The sequence below is a fragment of the Peromyscus leucopus genome, chromosome 8b, assembly GCF_004664715.2.
Source record: "Peromyscus leucopus breed LL Stock chromosome 8b, UCI_PerLeu_2.1, whole genome shotgun sequence".
Lineage (NCBI taxonomy): Eukaryota > Metazoa > Chordata > Mammalia > Rodentia > Cricetidae > Peromyscus > Peromyscus leucopus.
In genome coordinates, this window is record NC_051086.1 from 96422323 (window position 1) to 96433300 (window position 10978).

The 10978-nt window shown below is 51.4% G+C and overlaps 1 protein-coding gene across 1 annotated transcript; it reads right to left on the reverse strand.

Annotated features, from left to right (window-relative positions):
* Window positions 1-2408: 2408 nt before the first annotated feature.
* On the reverse strand, window positions 2409-4628 carry Hoxb13 (homeobox B13). Its single transcript, XM_028869117.2, has 2 exons — window positions 3907-4628; window positions 2409-2938 (listed from the first exon to the last, which is right to left on the reverse strand). The coding sequence occupies exons 1-2, from the start codon at window positions 4505-4507 to the stop codon at window positions 2685-2687; spliced, it is 855 nt and encodes a 284-aa protein (XP_028724950.1). The 5' UTR covers window positions 4508-4628; the 3' UTR covers window positions 2409-2684.
* Window positions 4629-10978: the final 6350 nt, after the last annotated feature.

A 10978-nucleotide genomic window follows, 5' to 3' on the forward strand; every position in this document is an offset into this window, starting at 1 on the left:
GGCGGGCGGCCGGTTTCCTGAAATGGCAAATGTCTACCGGAAGGGGGAGCGCTTGTCTTCTTAATAGTTCAATCATGTTGGTGGCGGAATAAATCTCTTAAAACCCCCAAATCTTTTGTCTGCTCTGAAATTAGTACCAACGAAAAGTAAAGGAGCTCTGAAATTTTAAGCCCCTTAGAGCAGAAGGGTGAAGTTAGAGCCCAGGAGTCCAGAACCTTCACCGGCCCTTGACCCGTCTGTTCATTGAGACGGCGGCCTAAGTGGGGGTCACATACCTCAGCGCCCCGGCACACTTCCTACATTCCCATCTGCGCTGAAGCCTCACACCCCTTTCTGAAGTTGGCCAGGGAAGGGTTTGCCCACTTTGGTCAGGTTTGAATAACATTACAAAAGGAGTTAAGAACCTATAATTCCAAAAGCTATCCCAGCCAGGCAGCACTCCGGAGGCAGGCTGATCTCTGTGAGTTCGAGGCCAGCTTTGTCTACAGAGCCAGATCCAGGGCAGCCAGAGCTAAGAGAAACCTTGTCTTGAGGGGGAAAAAAAGCTATCCTTCTAGTGAGGAATGTGGAAGGCAGAGAGTAATCTGAGCAGAGTTCATAACCTAACCTGGGGGTTTAGACTGGACCATGGCGGGAATGGAAAGAAATTTCCATCACAACGGATGTCTCCTTACAACTCTGAGGGGCACATGTATTCTGTCCTCCAAGAAGCAGGGGTGGTATCTCTCTCCCTCCTTTTCCCCAATCTTGACTTTTTAAACTAAAAATAATAATAAAAAGAAAACATGGTTTGATGTAGCTCAGACTGGGCTGGAACTCACTCTGCCCAGATGGCTTCATCTCCAACTTTCTGCAATCCCCCTGCCTCAGCATCCCACGGCTGGACTTAGAGTCTTGTATCACCATGCCTAACTCCTGGCTTCTTCTTGGTAAACATGTTAGAAGAATCTGAGCAGCTTCCCCCTCATTCTTTCCTGGGAGAGGAGCCAGGTCTGGAATCCCACCAGACCACAGGAGGATGCACTGGATTCCCTTGGCTGCAGAGGCTCACCCCTGGTTTCTTGGAGAACCATAAACCCTTTTGGGGGAAGGAAAAGCCCATGAAGACACTGGCCACTACCCACTACTCGATAGCTACTCAACTCAATGCAGCCGCATCCATCCAGCAGCCTCTCAGGCCTTCAGGAAAGGTGCTGGATTACAGATCACCTCCACTCAGCCCAAGGGTTAGTGACCGAGGTAACCTCGCTGGCTCTGCTGAGCAGGGTCCCTGTTTAGTTCTACACCCCGCCATAGTGGGTCCAAGTACATCAGGAAAGAGACCCTCTGTGTGTCTATCTTCTGCAAATAACCACTCTCCTCCGGGCTTTCCAGGGTTTTGTATTATGTCCTGGTCATTGGTGCCCTTGGGCACTTTGTGTTCAGGGACCCCAGAGCCAGGCAGTGAAAAGGCAAAGAGGCCTGGGTGTCCAGAGTCCCTCCACCCTGATCCTGGGTCTCTTCACTTCCTCCAGGTGCTCTCCTTCTACATAAAACTAAAAAAAAAAAAAAAAAAAAAAAAAAAAAAAAAAAAAAAAAAAAAAAAAAATTTAAAGTCTTCCCCTTCTTCCAGGCCTAGGGCAGAGAAGTTCCTCCAGCATTAGGAAAGGTAAGGAAAGGTGGGGAAGGGGCCATCCATTCTTTGCTGGTTTCCTTTCTTGTCCCATATTCTAGTGTGTTTTTAAAAGGCCCGAAAATAGGGTGGGACAGTGCCCTTCCCTGTAACCACTGGGCCTGAAAGGAGCCCTCACAACCACCACGTGTGACTGACTATTGCATGTGGTTCCTAAATGCCCAACAAATCCTGGTGGAGTCAGGCCCACCAGGAGAGCTCAGATCTCTCATTTTTCAAGAGAAGTGGAGTTTGAGAGAGTACCCAGGGAATTAACTGTCCTGCCAAGTCCTCTCTTTTAATTCAGTTCTGGTGGCTCTGACCCAACCAGGCTACTGGTCTCATTTTCACATAACTGCAAAATCTCAGCATTTGAGACAGGGCTTCCCACTGGATACAGCCTAGGAGGCAGGCAGGGAATATGAGACCAAAGGAAGAGGTGGGTAGGGAGGAGGGAGATGCATCCATTATTAACATGGTCTGCCCTGCACAGCTGTCATCTCAGAAAAAAAACGCCAAGTGCACATCGCATGTACACCTTAGAAGGGTGAATCTACCTTTGCCCCCCATCCCCTTCTTCCCCCCTCCCCAGCCACTGGAATGGTGGCTGGTGCACACAGAAAGGGGGTTGAGAGGAAACTGTTCTACAAAAAGATCTTCTTCCACATTTATTCACAATCAGCTCAACTCATGAAAGCGGGTTCTAAGCGCTCTACAGAGCTCTAGATAGAAAATATGAAACTAATTATCATGGCAACTAGTGCTGGTTATGAGATTATCATTGCCGTTAGGATGAATGATTATGACTGACACAGGTTCTCTGGAACCCGGGTGGAGTGGACTGTCATTTCAGGCCTCACGCTCCTGACACATGCATGCAGGGTGGCCCCTGAGGAACAGTCCATAACTCAGTAGCCTGCTGAAGGTGTCATCTCTGGGGGTCCCTCAGCCGAGTCCTCTGCCAGTCCCGGCCCTGGCAGGCTCCCAGTTTCTCCAGGACAATCCCTCTTCCCCTGCCCACCCCCTCTGGCGTTCACGGGGTAGCGCTGGTCTTGACCTTGGCGAGAACCTTTTTCTCCTTGACCCGGCGGTTCTGAAACCAGATGGTAATCTGGCGTTCAGAGAGGCTGGTGACTGCCGAGATCTTGCGCCTCTTGTCCTTGGTGATGAACTTGTTGGCGGCGTACTCCCGCTCCAGCTCCCGCAACTGCCCCTTGCTATAGGGAATGCGTTTTTTGCGGCCGCGGCGGAAGGCACAGCCGTCAGGAGGGTGCTGGGTGTTGGGCTCTGCGTGGTGCGAAAAGGAAGGAGGGAAAGGCATGCTCAATCAATCCCCTCTCTAGTGCAAAACCAAGCCGACCCAGGCCCTGCAAGCCTCAGGGCTACGTCATCCTGCAGGCGCTTCCTGATCATCCTATGCGTGGGCTCTGCGCCCCCAAAGCACACAGGGATACTGCTGGATTCTGCCTGATTCTGGGGTCGCCACTCACTCAGCCTCTGTTGGCCATCCTCACCATCCCTGACCTCACATCGGGACTCTGCAAACACACCCACCCTGTCAGGGTTTTGTCCACAATCACACAGTCCAGTCTCATGCATTTTCAGAACTCAGCCACTCCTACTGATTTCATTGGCAAATTATGTACAGGAGAAAACAGGTTTATGTCCCCCATTCAACACACACACACACACACACACACACACACACACACACACACACACACCACACACTCCCAAAACACACCCTTCAATACACCACCCAGCCAAAGAAAACCTAAATTTTCCTTTCGAAATTGAAACCTCATCTAAGAAAGCAAGTGGCTGTATTCTCTAAGAAACACCCAAGAGCCCCATCCCACCCACCGTTCATCGCCACCCTCAAAACCACTAAATTATGTCATTTGGCCTTTGTGTAGAATTAGACTGAGGTTGTGCTGGGACACTCAGGCCCCAGTCAACAGCAGAGGTCCAAGGTTCTCCCGACATATTGAAAGGCTGCTCCTAGAGCCTAAGGGATAAGAGAAGAGGGGAGATGCAGCTAGCGCCCTGCTGAAGCCCCTCATTCTGACCCTCTGAGACCTCCATCCAGGCCCTCTAGCTGCCTGGACCCTCCTTCCAAGTTCTAATGAGCAACCAAGGAGCCCCAGGCTCCTCCTCACCAGTCCCAAGTCTCCCTCCTTCTCCTCTAACCTCCTTCCAAGCAAGTGCCGGCATAGCCCATGCTCAGAGCCAAGGGGAGCCACAGTAGGAGTTACCTGCAAATGCCGCTTTCCAGAAGGGACCCGGTGGGTTCTGTTCACCTTGGCAACACATCTGGCTGTTCCAGCCACCGGCCAGGGCCCACGGCTGGTAACTGTCCACAGGAAGCAGAGAGTCGTGGCGAGGCTCCCCGGGGGCTCCCAGGGTCTGCACCACGGACACATCCAGGTAACTGGCCATAGGCTGGTAAGGTCCCGGGTAGCCCGGATAGAAGGCAAACTCGGTGGGACGACTGGTGTACTCCTCCCCGGGCGCAGGAGTTTCCGAAGGGTAGGTGGCCAGGGTGGCGGTCTGGGCACAGGGTTTCAGTGAGCTCCTGGACACTCGGCAAGAGTAGTACCCGCCTCCAAAGTAGCCATAAGGCACAGGAGCTGGAGATGCCCCCTGGGGCACCCCAGGACAAGGGTGGCACTGCTTTGGTGGCTCCGCAGAGCCTGGCAGATCCAGGGGCGCATAATTGACAGTCGGCATCAGCGTTGGCGCCGCAGGATGGTTAGCCAGTGGGGAGTGGGGGACTAGATTCCGACCCCCTCCGGCTCCCAGCAAGCCTTCGATATCTTTGGCTCCGTCCAAGGTGGCATAATTGCCGGGCTCCATGGGGCCGATGATCCGCTCATGGGGAGCCGAAGGTGGGGGTTCTAGGGGGCACCCAGCTCGCTCTCCCCACCCAGGCCAGGGGAATCTTAAGCGTTTTAAATCGCTCCCAGCTCGCACGGCGCCTGCATTCGCCTGCCTGGGCCGTCTTGACGCAAGAGACGCAGGGGCCCGAGCATAAGCGCTGATTGGCTGCGGCCTGGGGGAGAGAAGCTCATAAAATCCTCCCCGCAGAAATTGCAGGGGGAGAGGGGACCCGGAGTCCGGCTCCGCCTCTTCTCTTCTCTCCTTCTCGTTCTGTCTCTGTCTGTGTATCTCTGTGTCCGTGCTCCTGTCTTTCTGTGTCTCTGTCTCTGAATGCATGCCTGTGTCTGTGCTTCTGTCTTTCCTTGTGTGTGTCTGTCTCTGTTCTCTCTCTCTCTCTCTCTCTCTCTCTCTCTCTCTCTCTCTCTCTCTCTCTCTCTCTCTCTCTCTCTGCCTGGCTCTCTGTCTTCTGCGCTTTGGCAGGTTTAACGAGAGAATAAAAAGCTCTCCCAATAAAGTGTCCATCTCCTGGTGATGGGGGGTGAGGGGGGGGGAGTCGGGGGAAGGGCCTCCTCAGAGGATAACCCGGGAATGCTTCTGAAGAAGAGGGCGAAGGTATTGAAAACTATAGGCGTCAGGGAGTTCTTTGCTTTGGGTCATTGGTACTAGCCGCCCAGCTCATTGTAGATGCCCCTCCTGTCCCGAATGCGCTGTGCCCAGGGAAGTGCCTGCAAGGTCCCTTCCCTAGGGACCCAGAGCTACAGCCCTGAAGGCCCTGGAGGCCCCAAAAGGGGTGAGGCGGAGCCAAGGAGCTGGGGACCCGATGGAGCGCAGAAAACGTGCAATCCACAGCCCAGGGTACGCAATGTCCGTATCTGAAGAGGAAATGGAGCCTCTAGATGTCTGGGAAGGGGGTCTGGATTTCCGTTTAAGGGTGGAGAAAGAGACCAAGAAACAGGCGCACAGACTAAGGGTGGGAGAGAGGAAGGGAGCAGGAGGGAGGGGCAGAGGGAAGGAGGGAGAGGGGGGAAGAGAGAGATTGGCACAGCACGAACGGGGAAAGGAGGAGGGGAAGGAGGACAAGATTTTATGCCCTTTTTCTGGGATCTGCAGTCTGGGGAAGCCAAGGCTGGCTAAGTGGCCTCAAATCGGCTGCGGGGATCCTGTGAGGCCTTTCTGCTCTTTGGCACCCTCTCCATAGGCCAGGAAGGCCAGGAAACCGACCCTGGCCCCAGCACATTTCCACACAATTGAGGGACTAGAAAGCCTGAGACCCTAGTTGCCTCCTGCGGCCTTTGAATTTCCTTGGAAGTTAAAGAGGATGGGGGAGCAGGGGTGCCCCAACCGCTGGGATTGCCCGAGGCCCCTTGGTTGGGGCCTATTGTGCTGTGGATTCAAAAGGCTTGTTATACAAATCCGTCTTTGCAGATTTTCTTTTTCCTAGATCAACCCCACATGAAATCCTACATTTCCTAGTTTTCTGAAGCTCTCCCTGCAGAAAATTCAAACTTTTCTGTTATACCAAGGGCTTGGTTGTAATAAGGAACGGATCACCTTGAGCTCTGGGTGGGCTCAGCCTAGGCTATTACCAGCCTGAACTTGAACTCGAGTCCCCTTATGGGGAAGGGTTCATGAAAGCCAGAACTGCTCCAGATTGTAGGCCTGTAGTATACTGTAGGTCACTCTCAACAAACATTGCTAGTAATTGTCACCAAGCACAGAAACCTCAGCTGATGTTTATCACATTTGAAAAGGAAGGTGTCTCCTCACTGCGACCCTGAATTTCACATAGCTTGCTGCTTACCTAATCATGAAGGGCAGAAATACCAGGATTTTCTCCTAAAGATTGAGAGTTTTTCGGTTATTTTACAAGGCAGAGTTGCAGTTTTTAACTTTTGTTGGCCAGAGACACCTATAGCCACCGGAATGTAGAAGATATGGTGGTGGTTCATGCATTTGATCCCAGTCCTAAGGGGGCAGAGGCAGAGGATCTCCAAACTGGAGCCAGCCTGATCTACAGAGTGTGTACCGGGACAGTCAGAGTTACACAGAGGGACCCGGTCTTGAGGTGGTAGGAAGGAGATCTGTGTTGCCCACAGAGCATGGGTGGACCCCTAAATTAAAAAAAAAAGAAAAGAAAAGAAAAAAAAAAAAAACAAAGACAAACAAAAAATCATCATAGCCACACTGGAAAAACCAACATTTCTGGGCACAAAGGAAAATTTAGCTCCACCAGGGGGTATGTCCTGATACTTTCATCAGCACATCAAAACTGTATTGATAATTCAGAAGATTTGCATGACTCCTGGAAGCGAGGAGGACATGCAAATTCTCACAGCACTTCATGGCAGAGGCTGGTCTCCAGCTCCCTTTGCCACGGAAGGTATCACCAAACTTCTGATCTTCCTGCTCCTGCCTCCCCAGTGCTGCTGGGATTGTAAGAAGAAAATAGTCTACTTTTTTTTTTTTTTTTGTACTTGGAATTGAACCCAGAGCCTCACAGACGCTAGAAAAGCATTCTACCAATGAGCTACGTCCCCACTGGGTTCCATGTTTTAAAAAAGTAAAAGGAGTAATAGGGGTGCCATGCACTAGGTCTGTCACAGCAGTATCCACAGGACCTCAAAACTGGAAACTGGTCAATTTCCATCAACCGTGGGATAGGCAAAGACACCGAGGTGGCATTAAGCAAGAGGATTAAAAACCAGCGAACAAGCCAGGCGGTGGTGGCGCTCACCTTTAATCCCAGCACTCAGGAGGCAGAACCAGGCAGATAGGCAGATCTCTGTGAGTTTGAGTCCAGCCTGGCCTACAGAGTGAGTTCCAGGACTGCCACCAAAACTATACAGAAAAACCCTGTCTCGAAAACCCGGAAACAAACAAACAAACAAACAAACCAGCAAACAACTGCTAAATTTGACATATGAGTTTCACTTATCTGTGGGTGAAAGAAGCCAGGCAATAAAGAGGAAGTTTGTAAGAGTCCATGTCTACATGGTTCGAGAACTTTGGATAGTGACCGAGGTGAGGTCAGAATAGAAATGAGTCAGGGAAGGGGCTGGGAGGGTGACAAAGAGACCTTCTAGGGCTCTAGAAATGTTATCTCGAAGTGGACTCTGGTCATGTGGGTGCATTCGCTTTGTAAAAAAACACCAAGCTGTATGCTTTGGATTCCCACGCTCCTTCCACCTCACCCCACCAGTTATACCTCAATTTAAGAAGAAAAATATTAAGTCAAAAAAATGAATTTATATCAGTGACACCTGGCATGTGGGAGGCCCTGGGTTCTATCTACAACATACTGAGAGAAAAATCAGAGCAGCATTGTCTACAAGTGAGCTTTTTTGGAGATAAAGTGTTTGTATGAACACGCACAGAAATAAGCAGCTGGATCCATACACCTCCTTGTAGAATGCAGGGCCAACCAGCTTCAACTTGGCCCCCAGAGACACTCACAAGCTTTGCCACCAACTCCCTCCAGACCAGACATTTTTCAACACAAATAGTACTATGAGTTTGGTTTTGTTCCCTCTAAATTTATTTAGCATTTATTCTATCCCGGGGAACGGGTCTGCATATCGAATTTATTAGCATGTGAAGTAGGCTCCTATTTCTTCTGCATGTCCCTGGATTTGAGTACCTCTGTCTGTGACTAGATCTCAACTGGACTTGAGTAAAACGGGATGTGGTCTCCTTCTCTCTAAAATGGTGCTAATAATCCTCACCTTACAAGAACCCTATGACAATTTGACGAGATTTTGCAGATGAAGGTGTTTTGCAAAGTGAATAAATATTTCTATTTATGTTATGTACGTGTTGCTCTAGAACACGTGGGTCGCTTCTTACTACCGAACCCGGGTCCCACCCCCCACCCCCCACAGAAACTGAGACTCCCTGGGAGTTCAGCTGTCAAACCCCTTCCCAACCCTGATGCTCTGTCTCCCCACCGGAGTCCGCAGGCCTTTCTCTAGCTTCACAGAGGCCTTTGTGTCCCGCTGGGAACCTCCTGTTAGACCCACCGGGAGGAGTCTGGAGCCTCGGGAGCCCCCTTTACTGACCCAGCCAACGGCGCTGAAAGCCTCAGCATGCTCCTTTACATACCCGCCAGACACTTCCAGGAAGGTCAAGGCCAAGTTGAAAGTTAAGAGTCTGTTTACCTCCTGGATCCCATTCAGCGCAGCCCCCGCAGACCGCCTGTGACCTTTACAGCCCGGCCTTTGAGCGTGGCCGACCCGCCCCCAGGGGTTCCGGCCACGGGGACCTGGCACCTCGGTGTCACCTCCCGCCCCTCCTCGGGCTCGGGAGGGAGGGGGCGAGACGAGCCCACCCGCTCCACTTAAGGGCATGCTTTCCATTTTGTTTTATTTTATTGTCAAGTGAGAGCTGGCCGCCTTCTTTATCCCAAATGGAACAGTGACCGTAAGTCGTGGCAATGATGGCGGCCCTCCTCGGGGTCGGTGGTGACTCAATAATGATTTATTTGCAGCGGGGACACTTCCTTCTCGCCAGACCCACAGGACTGCATGGGCCCGGCTGGACTTCTGGTGGTCGCTCCCCGCTCCCGGCTTCAGGAGAACGGCCTGGTCGTGAGGCGCTTTCCTTCTTTTCTCCCGTTCTTTTTCTCTTCAGACTGGGTTTTCCTGTCTTTGGTCTTCTGTGAGCTTTCTTTCCCTTTCATGTCATGAGTTTCTTTCTGTCTTTCCTTCGATTTTAGTTCTCTCGATTTTATATTCTTTCTCCGTTTCTTTCTTTTCCTCTTTATGGCTTGCATGCCAGTACCCCTGTCTTTTAAACTATTCTCTTTTTTTTCCCTCTTCTTGTTTGACGTCTGTACCGTTTGCACTATTATTTCTTTTGTTGGTTTTTTTTCATCTTTTTCTCCCCCCCTTCTCCTTTCTTCTGTCATTTTGCTCTCCTTCCCCGCAACAGACACATTTTTTTTCCTTGTCTGCCCTCTTGCACAATTTCTTATTATGCTTTTCTGAAGTCTGGAAAGGCCTTGTGCATTGTGCATTGCGGTGTGACTAGAAAGGTCTTGTCAGAAGACCCAGGAACAGGCCTGAGGGACCTGTGTGGGGGTGGAACATCTCTCCCGTGCCTACCTTAAAATAAAGTCGATGTAGGTCTACTCTGCACACCTTAGAGGAAAAGCTTTTACACGAGCTGATATTGGGAACCAAGAGCAACTACAACTGCCCATAAGATAGACAGAGGCGTGACCGGCCTAGTCAGAAGGCTGCTTTTACAGCCACCCGACCCGACCCGAGAAGCCTGGCGATGGCGACATTCTGAGGCTTCAGAACCTCTTGAGGCAAACCTTGAATGGAAGGAAGACCCCAAGGAGCTGCTGCTGAGAGAAGAGGCTCCTTGCTGCGTTCTCTCTCTCTCTCTCTCTCTCTCTCTCTCTCTCTCTCTCTCTCTGAGAGCCTCTAGAACTGGAGCCCAGCCAGTGAAACTGAGTAGTAGGGCCAAAGGCGGATGGAGGGAGAGAATGGCCTGGAGAACTAAGGACCACGGAGCAGGGACCATATGCCTCTGGTCCTCGGGTCTCGGAGCACTGGGCAGTCACAGCAGCTATTGCAAGCTGAGTAGGAAGACTGACTGCCTCCGCCCACAAACACATGTCCGAAGCTCCCTCTCTAAGCCCTAGCCTTGCTAGGGCCAGAGCTCTGATACCCATCCCTGGGGCTCAGCTTGGATCTGACTCAAAAGCCTTCGGGAATTCTGAGCGTAGCCAGTCCAGCCAAGCAGGACACAACTGGAGCAGGGTTTCGCCCTAGTGGCCAGCATGTCAGCATGTTGGGCAAGCCTCACCCGCCCCCCACCCAGACTCCTGTCTCCGTTTTCCTATGTGTACCGTGCGAAAGGCAATGGCAGTTTCTGCTTCCCTTTGAGTTCCCAGCAGGGCTAACTTGGGGCAGAAGAGTAGGGGCCAAGGGACACCAGGGAAGGCAGCCAGAAGAAAGGGTTGACACTGTGGAGGAAACCCGTGGAAAGAACAAGGAAGAGGTCGCTAGACCGCCTCTGCTTCTGGTTTTGTTTTTCTAATTTGATTTTTGGTTGGCTGCAGTTATCAGGACCTTTAAGGAGCCTCGTTCTTCCACTAAACTTCGATGGAGCAACCCAGGATGGTGCACCCAGGATGTAAATGCCATCCGTAGTCCGTGAAATGATACCAAGTTGACATGGAAATTCACCTCCCAGGCCTTCACGATACTTCCCAGAGAAGCCCTCCAGACCCTCAACCCAGAGACACCTGAAACTGGAGAAAGAGAGGCAGGATCTTTAAATAGGGAATCCCAATCAGTATCTGTGGGGTTTGTAGCAACTTTCAGAAGATTGGAAGACTGGGTTTCCCTTTTAACTCCTTTGGTCTCTGATGGGGCTCTGGAATGAGGCCTGTTTTAAAAAGAAAGTGCCCACAAATTCACAGAAGCAATCCAGATCACT

What these genes read in the sequence shown, in the direction of transcription:
- Hoxb13 (XM_028869117.2), bottom strand. Translation starts at nt 4,507, where the DNA reads ATGGAGCCCGGCAATTATGCCACCTTGGACGGAGCCAAAGATATCGAA. An exon ending in CTGGAAAGCGGCATTTGCAG is followed by an intron (nt 2,939 to 3,906) that starts GTAACTCCTACT and finishes CGCACCACGCAG; the next exon opens with AGCCCAACACCCAGCACCCT.